Source organism: Phaenicophaeus curvirostris, chromosome 4 (assembly GCF_032191515.1).
Source record: "Phaenicophaeus curvirostris isolate KB17595 chromosome 4, BPBGC_Pcur_1.0, whole genome shotgun sequence".
Lineage (NCBI taxonomy): Eukaryota > Metazoa > Chordata > Aves > Cuculiformes > Cuculidae > Phaenicophaeus > Phaenicophaeus curvirostris.
The window spans coordinates 78,637,886-78,655,080 of NC_091395.1; the positions used below are offsets into that span (position 1 = coordinate 78,637,886).

At 64.1% G+C, this 17,195-nt stretch overlaps 2 protein-coding genes across 2 annotated transcripts; one reads left to right on the top strand and one right to left on the bottom strand.

The window, feature by feature from the left end:
* Nucleotides 1-1,273: 1,273 nt before the first annotated feature.
* On the bottom strand, nucleotides 1,274-2,777 carry AP5S1 (adaptor related protein complex 5 subunit sigma 1). Its single transcript, XM_069856687.1, has 2 exons — nucleotides 2,597-2,777; nucleotides 1,274-1,786 (listed from the first exon to the last, which is right to left on the bottom strand). Exons 1-2 carry the CDS (start codon nucleotides 2,761-2,763, stop codon nucleotides 1,366-1,368), a joined length of 588 nt encoding a protein of 195 aa, XP_069712788.1. The 5' UTR covers nucleotides 2,764-2,777; the 3' UTR covers nucleotides 1,274-1,365.
* Nucleotides 2,778-3,584: 807 nt separating this feature from the next.
* On the top strand, nucleotides 3,585-16,943 carry VPS16 (VPS16 core subunit of CORVET and HOPS complexes). The gene is made up of 24 exons (XM_069856717.1): nucleotides 3,585-3,676; nucleotides 4,590-4,678; nucleotides 4,815-4,909; nucleotides 5,751-5,879; nucleotides 6,196-6,340; nucleotides 6,625-6,740; nucleotides 7,353-7,475; nucleotides 8,432-8,487; nucleotides 8,642-8,731; nucleotides 9,278-9,372; nucleotides 10,358-10,434; nucleotides 10,848-10,979; nucleotides 11,546-11,673; nucleotides 12,724-12,759; nucleotides 12,876-12,984; nucleotides 13,056-13,190; nucleotides 13,268-13,376; nucleotides 13,756-13,853; nucleotides 13,938-14,042; nucleotides 15,419-15,496; nucleotides 15,645-15,814; nucleotides 15,905-16,001; nucleotides 16,119-16,222; nucleotides 16,519-16,943. Exons 1-24 carry the CDS (start codon nucleotides 3,624-3,626, stop codon nucleotides 16,661-16,663), a joined length of 2,514 nt encoding a protein of 837 aa, XP_069712818.1. The 5' UTR covers nucleotides 3,585-3,623; the 3' UTR covers nucleotides 16,664-16,943.
* Nucleotides 16,944-17,195: the final 252 nt, after the last annotated feature.

Consider the following 17,195-nt stretch of genomic DNA (forward strand, 5'->3'; position numbering starts at 1 on the left):
CCATCCCATCAGGGCTGGGAGACCCAGCAGCTTGTTCTGTGCCTGTGGATCCATGATCTGGGTGACAGGACTGAGTGATCCCTCTGGGAGTTTGCAGGGCAGGGAGGATCTAGAGAGGGACCTGGCCAGGCTGGATCCATGGATGGAGGGCAGGGAGGATCTAGAGTGGGATGTGGCCAGGCTGGACCCATGGATGGAGGGCAGGGAGGATCTAGAGAGGGATGTGGCCAGGCTGGATCCATGGATGGAGGGCAGGGAGGATCTAGAGAGGGATCTGGCCAGGCTGGATCCAGGGATGGAGGGCAGGGAGGATCTAGAGAGGGATCTGGCCAGGCTGGACCCATGGATGGAGGGCAGGGAGGATCTAGAGAGGGATCTGGCCAGGCTGGACCCATGGATGGAGGGCAGGGAGGATCTAGAGAGGGATCTGGCCAGGCTGGATCCATGGATGGAGGGCAGGGAGGATCTAGAGAGGGATCTGGCCAGGCTGGATCCATGGATGGAGGGCAGGGAGGATCTAGAGAGGGACCTGGCCAGGCTGGATCCATGGATGGAGGGCAGGGAGGATCTAGAGAGGGACCTGGCCAGGCTGGATCCATGGATGGAGGGCAGGGAGGATCTAGAGGGGGACCTGGCCAGGCTGGATCCATGGATGGAGGGCAGGGAGGATCTAGAGGGGGACCTGGCCAGGCTGGATCCATGGCTGGAGGGCAGGGAGGATCTAGAGAGGGACCTGGCCAGGCTGGATCCATGGCTGGAGGGCAGGGAGGATCTAGAGAGGGATCTGGCCAGGCTGGATCCATGGCCAAGTCCTATGGGATGGGGTTCACCAAGCATCCTGGCTTGGATCAGCCATGGGGTGGCCAGCAGGGATTGTCCCCCTGCCCCTCGAATCCTGGGCTCAGTTCTGGGCCCCTCGCTCCAAGAAAGCCCTGGAGGGGCTGGAGTGTGGCCGGAGAAGGGATCAGAGCTGGGAAGGGTCTGGAGACCAGGGGTTGTGGGAGCAGCTGAGGGACCTGGGGCTGTTGAGCCTGGAGAAAAGGAGCGGAGGCGAGACCTCCTGGCTCTGCGCAGCTCCCGGAGAGGAGGCTGGAGCCAGGCGGGGGTCGAGCTCTGCTCCCCAGGAACCAGGGATGGGAGGAAACACCTCCAGCTGGGCCAGGGGAGGGTGAGGTGGGATACTGGGAACAGTTCCTCCATGGAGAGAGCGGCAGGGGCTGCGCAGGGTGGTGGAGGAGCCCCCATCCCCGGAGGGGTCCAAAAGCCGCACAGCTGAGGAGCTCAGGGATGGTTTAGTGTGGACAGGGGTGGTTGGATCTCCGAGGTCTTTTCCAAGCCAAGCCAGCACAGATCCCACTTTCAGGCTCATCGGGCGGCTTTGAGGCCCATCTCCCGATCCAGCGCCTGGAGGAAGCACTCGTTGAGGAAAAGCAAGCGGCCGTGGGGCAAGAGGCGATCGAGGAGGCGGTCGGCGACCTCGGGTCGGAGCAGAACGTCGGTTCCGGAGCCGAGGAGACGGAGGGAAGCAAGGAACCGGGGCGTGAGGCGGCGCAGGGTGATCTCGGCCAGCGGGAGGTTCTCCCGGGGGTCACAAACCAGAGCGAAGGCGAGGGATAAGACGGAGATCCAGGCTACCGTCAACCGCTCAGGAAAGGGGTCCCCAGGGCGCAGCTGGAAAACGCCCCCCGGAGCATCCTGGAGCGAGATCGGCTCATCCGGAGGGAGTTGGGGGGACGGCGAGCGCCCCGAGGACGCCTGGAGGAGCCGGCACTGCGAGGCCACCTGCCTGCGAGAGAAAAGGGGGGGGCTCGGGTTAGGATCGCCCCCAAAAAGGGGCAGGGGGACCCCCTGTTGTGGGGGGAACAGGGCTCAGTGGGACCCTTGGGGTGGTGGGATCATGGATCTGGGGGTCCCACTGAGCCCTGTCCAGCCAGAAAACGGGGTGTTACCACCCTGGGGTCTCATCGAGCTCCATCCCTCCAGAAAACTGGGGGGGTCCTGCAGATCCCAGGTGCCCCCCAAAAGTGGGATCCTCACAGGTGAGCTCCTGCAAAGCCCCCCAGAAGGGGTGACCATGAGAGTTCCCATGACCGGGGGAGAGGGTCCTGCAGAGTCCAGGTGCCCCTCAAAGGGGTCCCCAAGGCTGGTGAGGTCTCTGGGAGGAGGTATCAAGTTTCGGGGGGTCCTGCAGAGGCCAGAAGCCCCCCAAAAGGGGGTCCGCACGGCTGGTGAGGTCCCAGGGAGGGGCTGTCAAGGTCCTGGGCGCCCTGCAGAACACAGGCACCCCCCAAAAAGGGGTCCCCATAGGTCAGGGGGTGCCAGGGATGGGACATCACAGCTCTGAGGGTCTGGCAGTCCCCCCCAAGCGGGGTCCCCAAGGCTGGGGGTCCCTGCAGAGCCCAGGAGCCCCCCAAAAAGGCTGGGGGGAACTGCAGGGAGGGGGTGACAATGTCCTGGTCGTCCTGCAGAGCCCAGGAGCCCCCCAAAAAGGCTGGGGGGAGCTGCAGGGAGGGGGTATCACGTCTCTGGGGCCCTGCAGCCCCCCCAGAAGGGGTTCCCCCCAGCCCAAGGGTCCCAGCAGGGGGCTCCCCGGTACCTGGCGAGGGCCAGCAGCTGCTCCTTGCGGCGCAGGCGCTGCCGTGCGGGGTCCCCGGCGCCGGGGGGGTCCCCGAAGGTGCGGGCGTAGAGGAGGCGGCAGGAGGGAGCCCCGGGGCCCGGCGGCTCCGGCCCGCACAGCGCCAGCACCACCAGGGCCCGCGCCATGGCGGCCGCGCCGGGTCACGTGGGGCCGCGCGGCACCTCCCATTGGCTGCGGGGGGCGGAGCGGGCGGCGCTGATTGGCTGAGACGATGAGGGGCGGGGCTTAAGCGGCACTGCTCGACTGAGCGTAAGGGGCGGGGCTTAGAGCGCGTCCTCTGCACGCGACAGCATGATTGGCTGAGGCGGAGAGGGGGCGGGGTTACGGCGACACTGATTGGTTGAGCGTAAGGGGCGGGGCTTAGAGCGCGTCCTGTGCACGTGACAGCATCAGTGGCGGCGCTGATTGGCTGAAGCGATGAGGGGGCGGGGCTTGGGCCGACGGTGACTGGCTGAGCGTAAGGGGCGGGGCTTAGAGCGCGTCCCCTGCACGTGACAGCATCGGTGGCGGCGCTGATTGGCTGAGGTGATTAGGGGGCGGGGCTTGTGGCCTCGTCTTCAGCGCGGGACTGCAGCTAGCGCTGATTGGCTGAGGCAGCGCGGGGGGCGGCGCTGCTTGGCGGAGAGGGGACAGTGGGCGGGGAAAAACGCGAAAGTGTGGGGGGGGACAAGGGGGAGTGATAGTAGTGGGGGGGCACACAGAGTGGTCCTGAAGGAGCGGGAGAAGCGTGGAGGCAAGACGCGGCAGGCCAGCCCACCTCCTTCCCCGTGCCCTCACTCAAGATGGCGGCGGGGCCTCCGGTTCACCCTCCCTGCGCCCTCACTCAAGATGGCGGCGGGGCCGCCCATTCACCCTCCCCTGTGCCCTTATTCAAGATGGCGGCGGGGCCTCCCGTTCACCCTCCCTGTGCCCTCACTCAAGATGGCGTCACCGGCGTCGCACCGGGCGGAAGCGCAGGCCGCTCAGCAGGGCCCGGGCCGGCACCATGGACTGTTACACGGCCAACTGGAACCCCCTGGGCGAGGAGGCCTTCTACCGGTGGGGGGGGGTGTCCGGGGGTGAAGAGGGGGGTCCCGGGGTGAATGGGGGTCTCGGGATGGAAGAGGGGTCTCAGGGTGAAAGGGGGTCCCGGGAGGAAGGGGGGGGGCCTTGCGTGAGGGGGGTCCCCGGGGTGAAAGGGGGTCCCAGGGTAAAGGGGGGGGTGGTCCTGGGGTGAAGGGGGGTCCTTGGATGAAGAGGGGGTCCTGGGATGAGGGGAGGGGACTCGGGGAGATGGGGGGGGTCCTGGGGTGAAAGGGGGGGTCCCGGGGGAGCCTTTGGATGAAGGGGGGAGTCCTTGGATTAGGGGGAGTCCTTGGATTGGGGGTGTCCTTGGATTAGGGGGGTTACCGGGATGAAGGGGGGGTCCCCGGGATGAATAGGGGCCCTGGGATGAAGAGGAGGTGTCCCAGGGTGAAGAGGGGGCTCCCAGGATGAAGGGGTATTCCCGGGGTGGGTCCCTTGGGATGGGGAATGGGGGGGTCCTTGGATGAGGGGGTGTCCTGCGATGAAGGGGGGGGGGGATCCTTGGATGAGGGGGGGTCCTGGGGTGGGAGAGTCCCAGTGTAGGAGAAGATTCCAGGATGAGAGGAGGGTCTGGGGGTGGTGAGTGGGGTCCCAGAGTAAAGGGGGCTTTCTGGGGCTGGGGGGTCTTGGACCTGTGATGGAACTCGGGGTGAGGGGTTCCCAGGGTGAGGTGGGGGCCCTGGGGCTGGGAGGGGATCCTGGGGGGCTGTAGGTGGTGAGGCTGAGCTGGGGGGTCCCAGAGTGGCCATGGGACTGGTGAGGGGGGTCCCAGGGCAGGTCTGGGGGTCCAGGAGTGGCCGTGGGGCTGGTGGGGGGCCCTGGCTGCGGGGTGGGCGTCATCCGTAGCCCCCTGTCCATTCACCTGTCCGTCCGTCTGTCTCTGCAGGAGGTTCGAGCTGTACACCATGGAGTGGGGGCTGAGGGAGGACCTGCGGGACTGCCTGGTGGCCGCTGCCCCGTACGGGGGGCCCATAGGTAGGGCTGGACCCCAGCGCCCCCCCCAAGACCCTTGAGTGGGGCAGAAACCCCTGCGACCCCCAGCCGGGGGGTGTCCCGGACCCCCAGCGGGGCCAGGGCTGGCACCGAGCGTCCTGTCCCGTCCCAATCCCAGCTCTGCTGAAGAACTTTAAGAAGGAGAAATCACCCAGCGCCCGCCCGCTGCTCGAGATCTACTCGGCCTCGGGACTTCTTCTGGCAACCATCCCGGTGAGCCGGCGCGGCTGCGGCAACCTCGCCTCCAACCGGCACCCCCGGAGCTTCTTGGGGGGCCGGGATGGGGCAGGGGGACGTTGGGATGGGGCAGGGAGACATTGGGATGGGGCAGGGGGACATTGGGATGGGGCAGGGGGACTTTGGGATGGGGCAGGGGGACATTGGGATGGGGCAGGGGGAGCCTGGGATGGGGCAGGGGGAGCCTGGGATGGGGCAGGGACTTTGGGATGGGACAGGGGGACATTGGGATGGGGCAGGGGGACTTTGGGATGGGGCAGGGGGACTTTGGGATGGGGCAGGGGGACATTGGGATGGGGCAGGGGGAGCCTGGGATGGGGCAGGGGGACTTTGGGATGGGGCAGGGGGACATTGGGATGGGGCAGGGGGACATTGGGATGGGGCAGGGGGACTTTGGGATGGAGCAGGGGGACTTTGGGATGGAGCAGGGGGATGTTGGGATGGGGCAGGGGGGCTTTGGGATGGAGCAGGGGAACTTTGGGACGTGCCAGGGGGAGCCTGGAATGGGGCAGAGAGTTTGGGATGTGCCAGGGAGAAGCTGCTGGAACGCTGGGAGGGTGTGAGGGGGAAACGGGGAGAGTTGTGGAGAGAGGGAGGCTGCCCAGCCTTGGGAGAAGGGGACGGATTGGAGTGGGAGCTCCCTCCCTTCCTCGCTCAGGGGGATACGGGGCGCCCCGGGGAAAGCTGCTGTGGCCATGGGGTCCTGCAGACCTGGGGTATCAGAACTTTGGAAGCTGTTGGCTTCATGTGTGGCTCCTGGAGGGACACGGGTGGTGCTGGGCTGGCCGGGAGGCTATCATGTGTCCCCTTTCCGCAGTGGAAGAGCGGCCGGCTGGTGCAGCTGGGCTGGACGGCCAGCGAGGACCTGCTGTGCATCCAGGAGGACGGCACCGTCCTCATCTACAACCTCTTCTGCGAGTTCAAGCGTCACTTCAGCATGGGCAACGTGAGCGGGGAGACGGCGGGGAGCTCGGGAGATGCTGAGGGCTGGGGTTGTGCCATGGGAAACCAGCACTGTGAGGTCCCCCTCGAGTGCTGCCTCAGCCCCACGGGACACAGCAAGGAGCCTGGGGCTCTCCCAGCCTCCCTGCAGGGCTGGAAACCCTCCCCTTGGCTCCTGGGGCCAGGACGATTCCTTGTTTGACGCAGGAGCAAGACCTGGCCGAACTGGGATGCTCCCCGGGGTGGCTTCATCCCCGGAACAGCGGGAATGTGGTGCCCTGGCTGCTCCATCCCAGCTCTGTCCTCTCTCTGTGGTGCAGGAGGTGCTGCAGAACCACGTGCTGGAGGCCAAGGTGTTCCACACGGAGTATGGCACTGGCGTGGCCATCCTCACCGGCGCTCACCGCTTCTCCCTGGCCACCAACATCGACGACCTCAAGCTGCGCAGGATGCCCGAGGTTCCCGGTACGGCCCCTTCATAGAATCATAGAATCACCAGGTTGGAAAAGACCCACCAGATCATCGAGTCCAACCATTCCCATCAATCACTAACCCATGTCCCTCAGCACCTCGTCCACCCGGCCCTTAAACCCGTCCAGGGAAGGGGACTCAACCCCCTCCCTGGGCAGCCTCGGACAGGGACCAATCACCCTTTCTGGGAAATATTTATTCCTAATGTCCAGCCTGACCCTCTTTCCCACAGACCCTGTCTCTGGCTGGGACTGGGGGCTGACGCTGGTGTCTGGCAGGTCTACAGAAGCCACCGTCCTGCTGGGCCGTGCTGTCCCAAGACAGAGTCACCATCGTCCTGCTGGCGGTGGGACAGGATCTCTACCTCCTGGACAACACCTCCTGCTCTGTTGTGGTGAGTGAGCTGTGCCCGGGTGCCCGCAGGGAGCTGCTCCGTCCCCATCCCTGCTGTCCCATGGGATGTTCTGCAGCCTCCATCCCTTGCTGGCTGCTCCATCTTCTCTGGAGCGAGTCTAGAGAAGAGCAAGGAAGCTGGTGAGGGGGCTGGAGAAGAAGAGGAGCGGCTGAGAGAGCTGGGGGGGTTTAGCCTGGAGAAGAGGAGGCTGAGGGGAGACCTCATTGCTCTCTGCAACTCCCTGAGAGGAGGTTGTGGAGAGGAGGGAGCTGGGCTCTTCTCCCAAGGGACAGGGGACAGGACGAGAGGGAATGGCCTCAAGCTCCACCAGGGGAGGGTCAGGCTGGACAGCAGGATGAAATATTTCATGGAAAGGGTGATTGGTCCCTGTCCGAGGCTGCCCAGGGAGGAGGTTGAGTCCCCTTCGCTGGAAGGGTTTAAGGGCCGGGTGGACGAGGTGCTGAGGGACATGGGTTAGTGATTGATGGGAGGTGATCCAGTGGGTCTTTTCCAACCTGGTGATTCTATGATCCCTGTCCCTGCTGTCCCATGGGATGCTCTGCCGCCTCCATCCCTGTCCCTGGTGTGACCGTGTCCCTTTCCCTGCCCCAGACCCCTCCCGGGATGAGCCCCTCGGCCGGCTCCTACCTCCAGATGGCCGTCTCCTTCAACTACCGCTGCCTGGCACTCTTCACCGACTCTGGCTACATCTGGATGGGACTGACATCCCTCAAGGTGGGCATCTCCCTCCTCCCATCGCGCAGTGTTTGCTCTCAGCCCACCCTCGCTCCCTCTCTGGAGGCAGATGCAGCAGCACGCGGTGTCCACGTGTGTTCCCATGGATTTGGAGCTGTGCTCCTGCCCTTGGGAAATCCATTCTTTCTTCTTCCCCTGATTTCTTTCCTTACTCCCCAGTTTCTGTTTCTGGAGCTGCCTTTTTGCTGGCCTTGTACCTCCCTTTCTCTGCCTGAGCTCCCCAGATAAACAGCATTTCTCCCACAGAATATGTGACAGGACAGGAGGAAACAGCCTCAGGTTGCCCCAGGGATGATTTAGGCTGGATAGTAGGAAAAATTCCTTCATGGAAAGCGTTGTCAAGTGCTTGCAGAGGCTGCCCCGGGCAGTGGGGGAGTCTCCATCCCTGGAGGGCTGCAAAAGCCATGTAGACGTGGCCCTTAGGGACAGGGTTCAGTGGTGGAGTTGCTAATGTTGCCTTTACGGTTGGATTCGACTATCTTAAAGGTCTTCTCCAACCTCAGTGGTTCTGAGATTCCGTGATTGCTTTTTCCCCAGCAATCACAGCTCTGTTCCATCCATACCCCAATCTGCTGAGCCTGGCCCCGTTCCCTGGGCACTCCCAGCCTTATCCCCAGTGCCACGGTGCTCGCTGCGCCGCGGGGACCCAGCTTCCACGTCCTTATTCCGCTCTGCAAATTCCCCGCGGCTGTGGGGCTCGTGCCATGTGGTGCCGGTTGCTTCCGTGTCCTCGGAGACCAATCCTGCTCCCTTCAGCTCTGTTCGGAGCTCACTCCAGGACGAGCAGCTCCCGTCTGGAGCTGCAGATGGGCCTGGGTGCTGCCACAGCACCTGCTCATGGCCCAGGAGCTACTTTCAGCTTTTCCCTACGGCACAACCGCGATGCCGCCCGTCCCTGTGCCACCATCCCCTGACCCGGCTCTCTCCGGCCGCAGGAGAAGCTCTGCGAGTTCAACTGCAGCATCCGATCGGCGCCCAAGCAGATGGTTTGGTGAGTGATCTGGCCGTGCCCACCCGCCCTCCTCCGCCGCCCCGAGCCTTTCCCAGGGTTTTCTCGGCTCTGCAGCCGCCCCGGGAGCCTCTCGTGTCCCCGGTGCTGCCGTCGGGGCTGCGGCAGCGCCAGGGCTGAGCCGGGGCTCCCGCAGGTGCATGCGGCCCCGGAGTCGGCAGCGTGCGGTGGTGCTGGCCTGGGAGCGGCAGCTGATGGTGGTGGGGAACTCCTCGGAGTGCATCCAGTATCCTTTGGGGAAGAGGGACTGTGTCCTTTCCAAACTGCAGGCGTCGTGGTCCCTCCTTTGCCGTCTGTGCCGTGGGCACCGGTGTTCCTGGAGCCCCCTCGGAGTCAGTGGCCACCCAGGGTAGTCAGAGGAGCTTGGTGTCGTTCCTCTGCTCCTCTCCTCTGCTGTTCTGCCACCTTCTCCCCTGCCCAGCCTGGTCCTGTACAGCAGCGCAGCCCCTCCTGTCCTCCTGCCTTCCCGGAGCCTCCCTGCAGCAGGAATCCTGTTCCCCCTCAGCTCCGAGAGCAGCGCCAGTGCCAGGAGCCACCAAAGCCCCCACGGCTGGGAGTGCCAGCCCCGTCGAGGTCCAGACCCTGTTCCCCAGGGGCGAGAGGGGATTCCTCGCCCTCCACCTGCTGATCCCGTGCCCTGCTGCCTCTCCGTGCAACAGGGGGTCGTGATCCAAGGGGGTCAGGGGCTTCGAGGGGTCTCTCGGTGGCACCGGCAGGGCTGGGCTGCACCCAGAGCTGCTTTCAGCCCATGAGCCCTTAGCGGGGAGCACAGGTTTGTCCTGGATGAGGACTCCTACCTGGTGCCAGAGCTGGATGGGGTCCGGATCTTGTCTCGCACTTCCCACGAGTTCCTGCACGAGATCCCAGGTGAGACGGCGTGGGTTGGTGAGGTCGAGTTCCAGCGTGACCCTCCCCTGGTGGAGCTTGAGGCCGTTCCCTCTCGTCCTGTCCCCTGTCCCCTGGGAGAAGAGCCCAGCTCCCTCCTCTCCACAACCTCCTCTCAGGGAGTTGCAGAGAGCAATGAGGTCTCCCCTCAGCCTCCTCTTCTCCAGGATAAACACCCCCAGCTCTCCTGAGCGGGGGCAGCTTCCCATCCTCTCAGCCCTCTGAGGTCTGGCCCAGCTCGGCGCCCCTGTTCCTCGCATCCTTCATGGCTGCCGGGCTCGCGCTTCCAGAGCGGAGCTGCCCGGGAGCTGCCGTGGCTCTTGTGGGGAGGAAAAGCTCCTCGCAACGACCGTGAGCCCCTTGCAGAGCTCCAGGCTGGGGGAAGAGCGGCTGGAAAGCTGCCTGGTGGAGAGGAACCTGGTCAGCAGCACCTGAACACGAGCCAGCAGTGGCCCAGGTAGCCAAAGTGGCCACCAGCACCTGGCTTGGATCAGCTGTGGGGTGGCCAGCAGGAGCAGGACAGGGATCGCCTGCACTCATGAGGCTACGCTTCAAATCCTGGGCTCAGTTCTGGGCCCCTCGCTCCGAGAAAGCCCTGGAGGGGCTGGAGCGCATCCGGAGAAGGGATCGGAGCTGGGAAGGGGCTGGAGAACAGGGGTTGTGGGACCTGGGGCTGTTGAGCCTGGAGAAGAGGAGGTGAGGGGAGACCTCCTGGCTCTGCGCAGCTCCCGGAGAGGAGGTTGGAGCCAGGCGGGGATCGGGCTCTGCTCCCCAGGAACAAGGGGTGGGATGGGAGGACTGGATGTGCTCTGAGGGCTTTTCCAACCCTAATGATTCCACGATTCGGTGTCCCGGCAGCTGCCCCGCTTCTGTTCTCGTGAAGGCCGGGTGAGTTGGTGCAGCGGGTGCAGGCGATGCTCCTGGGCTGGGACAGCCTCTGACGTGGTTTTATATCCCCTCTCCCTAGAGGCCAGCCAGGAGATCTTCAAAATCGCCTCCATGGCCCCAGGCGCCCTCCTGCTGGAGGCACAGAAGGAGTACGAGGTACGGCTGGGTGTCTCCAGTGGAAATCACTGCTGTGTTACACCACGGTGGTGGGAAGGGCTCTTGATTGGGAGGACAGGGGTAGGATGAGAGGAACAGTTCTGAGCTGCGAGAAGGGAGATTGAGATGAGATCTTGGGGAGAAATGTTCTCCTGGGAGGGTGGGGAGGCCCTGGCCCAGGTTGCCCAGAGCAGGGGTGGCTGCCCCATCCCTGGAGGGGTTCAAGGCCAGGTTGGATGGGGCTGGGAGCCCCTGAGCCAGCAGGAGGTGGGTGGGACTGGGTGGGCTTTGAGGTCCCTTCACACCCAACCCAACCCATCCCATGATCCTGGAGGTCCCCGCTGCTCGCGGGGTGCTGGGGTGTCAGGGCTGTCCCCAGCCGGTGAGAGCCCCGCGTGCCGTGCTCCCTGCAGAAGGAAAGCCAGAAGGCAGACGAGTACCTGCGGGAGATCAAGGACCAGAAGCTGCTCCTGGAGGCGGTGAGCCAGTGCATCGAGGCCGCCGGCTACGAGCACGAGCCAGACACACAGAAGTCGCTGTTGAGGGTGAGTGGAGTGGGGGGAGGCTCTGGCTGGGCCTCTCACCACAAGAAGGATGTTGAGGCTCTGGAGCGAGTCCAGAGAAGAGCAAGGAAGCTGGGGAGGGGGCTGGAGAAGAAGAGGAGCGGCTGAGAGAGCTGGGGGGGTTCAGCCTGGAGAAGAGGAGGCTGAGGGGAGACCTCATTGCTCTCTACAACTCCCTGAGAGGAGGTTGTGGAGAGGAGGGAGCTGGGCTCTTCTCCCAAGGGACAGGGGACAGGACGAGAGGGAATGGCCTCAAGCTCCACCAGGGGAGGGTCAGGATGGACAGCAGGAAAAAACTTCTCATGGAAAGGGTGATTGGTCCCTGTCCGAGGCTGCCCAGGGAGGGGGTTGAGTCCCCTTCGCTGGAGGGGTTTAAGGGCTGGGTGGACGAGGTGCTGAGGGACATGGGTTAGTGTTTGATGGGAATGGTTGGACTCGGTGATCCGGTGGGTCTTTTCCAACCTGGTGATTCCGTGAAGGCGCCTCCCTCCTGGCTGCGGTGATGCCGTAGCTGGCACAGCCCCGGTGCCGTGTGCCTTCTCCTGCAGGCAGCCTCCTTCGGGAAGTGCTTCATCGACAAGTTCCCTCCGGAGAGCTTCGTGCGGATGTGCCAGGACCTGCGGGTGCTCAACGCCATCCGGGACTATCAGATCGGCATCCCGCTCACCTTCACCCAGTATCCTCTGACGCTGGGGCGGGAGCAGGATGGGACCCAGGCAGGATCAGTGCTGTTTGGGACTCCGAGCATCTCATCAGGATTGAGCGAGATTCAGAGCTCGGCTCCTGGCCACACGGGGCTCAGGCTCATGGTGGGGTCTCTAGCTGAGACCCCTACACTCATCACACCTCACGGAGCTGAAATGTGGTGCCTGCAAAGCCGAGCTGGCTGTATGTGCCAGGGCTTCCAGGCAAGGAGGGAGGCAGGCACCCAGCACGTGTTGCCCGTGCTCTGAGGGATTTTGTGGTCCAAGGACAAGGTCCTGCACCTGGACTGGGACAATCCCGGCACCGATCCAGGCTGGGCAGAGAACAGATGGGGATCAGCCCTGAGGAGAAGGGCTTGGGGTGCTGGGGGAGGAGAAGCTCAACAGGAGACACAACGTGGGCTCGCAGCCCAGAAACCCCCCGTGTCCTGGGCTGCATCCAGAGCCGCGTGGCCACCAGGGCCAGGGAGGGGATCCTGCCCCTCTGCTCCGCTCTGGGAGACCCACCTGGAGTCCTGGGTCCAGCTCTGGAGTCCTCAGCACAGGGAGGACACGGAGCTGCTGGAGCGAGTCCAGAGGAGGCCACGGAGATGATGTGAGGGCTGGAGAACCTCCTGTAGGAGGCTGAGAGAGTTGTTCAACCTGGAGAAGAGAAGGCTGTGGGGAGACCTTAGAGCAGCTTCTGGTATGGAAAGGGGCTCTGGGAAAGCTGGGGAGAGGCTTTTGATCAGGAACAGGACAAGGGGAATGGTTTTGAGCTGCAAGAGAGGAGATTGAGATGAGATTTTAGGGAGAAATGTTCTCCTGGGAGGGTGGGGAGACCCTGACCCAGGTTGCCCAGAAAAAACATGGGTGCTCCATCCCTGGAGGGGTTCAAGGCCAGGTTGGATGGGGCTTGCAGCCCCTCGTTCCAGTGGGAGGTGTCCCTGCCCGTGGCAGGAGGTGGAACTGGGTAGGTTTTAAGGCCCTTTCCAACCCAAACCATTCTTTGATGCTAAGCCATCCCTTGACCGTCCCCACAGATACAAGCGGCTCACCATTGAAGTCCTGCTGGACAGGTAAGGGTCCCCATGAGCTGGGCACAAGGCACGCTTGGCCCCATTCCTATGGTCCCCATCTACTGGGGGGCTCTTCATGACTCTGGCCAAGCTGCTGAGCTCCTCGGCCCCTCCAGGCTGGTCCTGCGGCGTCTCTACCCGCTGGCCATCCGGATCTGCGAGTACCTGCGCCTCTCCGAGATCCAGGGCGTCAGCCGCATCCTGGCTCACTGGGCCTGCTACAAGGTACGGAGGCGGCTCGGAGCGCTCTGCGCGTCTGGAACCCTGCGGAGAGTGTTCCTCTCGCGCCCTTGCAGGTGCAGCAGAAGGACAAGTCCGATGAGGAGGTGGCCCACGCCATCAACCAGAAGCTGGGCGACACGCCGGGCATCTCCTACTCCGAGATCGCCGCGCGGGCGTACGACTGCGGCCGCACAGAGCTGGCCATCAAGGTGTGTTTGCCGTGGCGCGGAGGCTGGAGGGTGGTGGGGCGACTCAGGGGGTGACCGCACGCTGCCACCTCCTCCAGCTGCTGGAGTACGAGCCGCGCTCCGGGGAGCAGGTCCCACTGCTGCTGAAGATGAAGCGGAGCAAGCTGGCCCTCAGCAAAGCCATCGAGAGCGGGGACACCGACCTGGGTACGGGGCAGGGCTGCCCGGGGAGGGGGTTGAGTCCCCTTCCCTGGAGGGGTTTAAGGGCCGGGTGGACGAGGTGCTGAGGGACATGGGTTAGTGATTGATGGGAATGGTTGGACTCGATGATTCTGGGGGTCTTTTCCAACATGGTGATTCTATGATTCTGTGATCCAGGCAGGAAACCTCCCTGGGAAGGGGCTTTGGGGCTGGGGGAGCCCCTTGGTGGCTCCCGTGTGGGATGAGGGTGGTGGGAGCTGCTTGAGCCCTCAACACGGGGCTCTGCTTGCTGCCTGGTGTCCCCTTACTCTTCTCCCGATGCTGCTGGCGGCCGTGCTGGGGACAGGAACGTGTTTTCCCTGCTGAGCCGCACTCTCCACCCTAGTCTACACCGTGGTTCTCCACCTGAAGAACGAGCTGAACCGCGGCACCTTCTTCATGACGCTGCAGAACCAGCCGGTGGCCCTGAGCCTCTACCGCCAGGTAAGTGCTGCCACCGCGTCCCCGGCTCTGGGGTGGGCGCCGCTCCCTGTCCCCACGTGCCCTCAATCCCCCTTCGCTCCCCAGTTCTGCAAGCACCAGGAGCGGGAGACGCTAAAGGACCTGTACAACCAGGACGACAACCACCAGGAGCTCGGCAACTTCCACGTCCACTCCAGCTACTCGGAGAAGGTTTGTGCCTGGCAGCGGCAGGAGGGAGGGCGAGGTCCCACCCGGGATCTCTGGAGATCAAAGCAAAGCATAATGGAGCCGGAGCTTCACCTTAGAATCATGGAATCACCAGGTTGGAAAAGACCCACCGGATCATCAAGTCCAACCATTCCCATCAGTCACTAACCCATGTCCCTCAGCACCTTGTCCACCCGGCCCTTAAACTCCTCCAGGGAAGGGGACTCAACCCCCTCCCTGGGCAGCCTCGGACAGGGACCAATCACCCTTGCTGGGAAATATTTTTTCCTGCTGTCCAGCCTGACCCTCCCCTGGTGGAGCTTGAGGCCATTCCCTCTCGTCCTGTCCCCTGTCCCTTGGGAGAAGAGCCCAGCTCCCTCCTCTCCACAACCTCCCCTCAGGGAGTTGCAGAGAGCAATGAGGTCTCCCCTCAGCCTCCTCTTCTCCAGGATAAACCCCCCCAGCTCTCTCAGCCGCTCCTCTTCTTCTCCAACCCCTCACCAGCTTCGTTGCTCTTCTCTGGACTCGTTCCAGAGCCTCAACATCCTTCTTGTGGGGAGGGGCCCAGAACTGACCCCAGGATTCGAGGAGCGGTCTCCCCAGGGCCGAGTCCAGAGGGAGAAGAACCTCCCTGGCCCTGCTGGCCACGCCGGGTCTGATCCAAGCCAAGATGCCCTTGGCCTTCTTGGCCCCCTGGGCCCCTGCTGGCTCCTGTTCAACCAACACCCCCAGGTCCCTCTCCTCCAGGCACTTTCCATCCAGCCTTCTCCTAGTCTGGAGCTGCTCAGGGTTGTTGTGCCCCAAGGGCAGGACCCACCATTTGGCCTCGTTAACCCTCATCCCGTTGGTCTCAGCCGCGAGCGGCATCGTAGCCACATCTCAGCTCTGTTGAGCGCGATCCTGCTGCCTCTTCCCTGGGGTCTGGAGAGGAGGCGGCCGGTGGTGGGAAGCGGGTGGTGGTGGCCTTGCTTGGAAACCGTGCTGAGATGTGGCTGCTCTTGATCCGCAAGGGAAAGGCAGAGAGGTGGATGGATGGAGAGAGCCATGGGAAGGCATTGCAAGGCACGTACTTCTTGATGATTTTGGTGCTTCATGGCCACATCCATGAAGGGCTGGAGAGAAGGCGGATGGGAGGGCGTTGAGGCCTGGCTGCTGTGCCCTCCTGCTGCCCCATGGGCTGGGATTACCCTTCTCCATCAGGGAAACCCTCACGGGGTCCCCAATGTTCATTTCTTGCTCTTGGAGAACGTGGGGGTTGCTGGCACCATCTTCAGCCGATACCCCAGCGCTCGTAGGGCTCCCTCCTGCCCCACGCAGGGAGCTGCCCTGAGCTCCTCGGCGCAGGCAGGGGCTGAGCTGGCCCTGCTCTCTGTCCCCAGCGCATCGAGGGGCGCGTTGGTGCCCTGCAGAACGCCCTGGACGAGTTCTACAAAGCCAAGAACGACTTTGCTGCCAAGGTGAGTGCGGCTGGGGAGTTGCCATGGGGGGTCCCCGTGCTCTCCTGGGACCAGGCAGGGGCAGAGCTGGGCGAGGGGCTCCAGTCTGGCTCCCCGCTTAGCTCCAAGGCTCCTCGGGACCCTCCCAGCTGTCCTTTCGCTCCCCCAGGCCACAGAGGATCAGATCAAGCTGCTGCGGCTCCAGCGGCACCTCCAGGAGGACTTCGACAAGCCCTATCTCGACCTCTCGCTGCACGACACCGTCTCCAACCTCATCCTGGATGGGCACCACAAGCGAGCCGAGCAGCTCTACCGCGAGTTCAAGATCCCGGATAAGAGGTGGGGACGGGCACGAGGGGCTCCTTGGGGCAGGATCCGTGCTTGGGGCTGTGGCAGCTGGAGGAACCAGCTCACCCCCTGCCTCCCCAGGTACTGGTGGCTCAAGATCAGCGCCCTGGCCACCCGTGGGGACTGGGAGGAGATGGAGAAGTTCTCCAAGAGCAAGAAGTCGCCCATCGGGTACCTGGTAAGGGTTTCCCCTGCTGGTGTGAGGCTGTTCCGAGCCGGGGGGGGGCTGTGGGGCAGCAGGAGGGCACGGCCACCAGCCCCCCACGCCCTCCCACCCTGTTCCTCTCCCCTCCAGCCCTTCGTGGAGATCGCGGTGAAGCACCACAACCGCTACGAGGCCAAGAAGTACGCGCCCCGCGTCGGCCCCGAGCAGCGCGTCAAGGCCTTCGTCCTCGTGGGGTGCGTGGGGCAGGGGCTGAAGGCGGCCGTGGGGCAGGGTTGGAGCCCCCGGGAGCAGGTCTGGTTCCTCCAGGAGCAGGAGGTCCCTCCTGGAGCCCCCAGGAGCAGGTGGTTCCTCCTAGGACAGGGCTGGGAACCTGAGGACCCCCAGGGATGGGGTGGGGGAGATCTCCAGGAGAAACAGGCTTGGCTTTCGGAGCCGGGGTGGGACGCGAGGGGTCTGTGGCCTCCAGGCTGAGGTGAGCCAGTACCTGGGGGTGCTGCTGCCCCCCCCAAACCCTCCCGCTGTGCCGCAGGGACCTGGACCAAGCGGCTGATGCCGCCATCGAGCACAAGAACGAGACGGAGATGAACTTTGTGCTGTCCAAGTGCACGGCCAGCACCGACAGCGCCGTGGCCGACAAGCTGAACCGGGCTCGAGCCCAGCTCCTCAAGAAGTGACCCCCCCACCTCGGGGTGCCCACCGTGTGCTCCTGGGGGTTTCCCTTAGCCCCCCATAATCCCACTGGGCTTCTTGGCCCCAGCCTGGGGTGCTGCCCTCTCGTTTTTGGGTCCAGGCACCCGGGGCCGAGGGCAGGGGGCTGTTTGGATGCCGGGCTCCAAAGGATGGGAGTGGGACCCCCACCCCTGCACAGCCCCCACCCCCTGCTGGCGGGGTGTCCCCCCTCCTCGTTCCACGTGCCCCCCTCCCTTCTCACTCAATAAAGAGGAGAGCTCGCTGTCCTGGCTCCAGGTGGGAAATGCTCAGCACCCCAGGGGAGGGGGATGCACTGAGGCAGCCCTGGGGCTCCGGGGGCCCTGGAGCAGCGCTGGGTGCTGGGTTTAAGGGATGGGTGGACGAGGTGCTGAGGGACATGGGTTAGTGATTGATGGGAATGGTTGGACTCCGTGATCCGGTGGGTCTTTTCCAACCTGGTGATTCTGTGATTCTGTGAATGGGTATAAACTGGAGAGGGGCAGGGTTAGGCTAGAT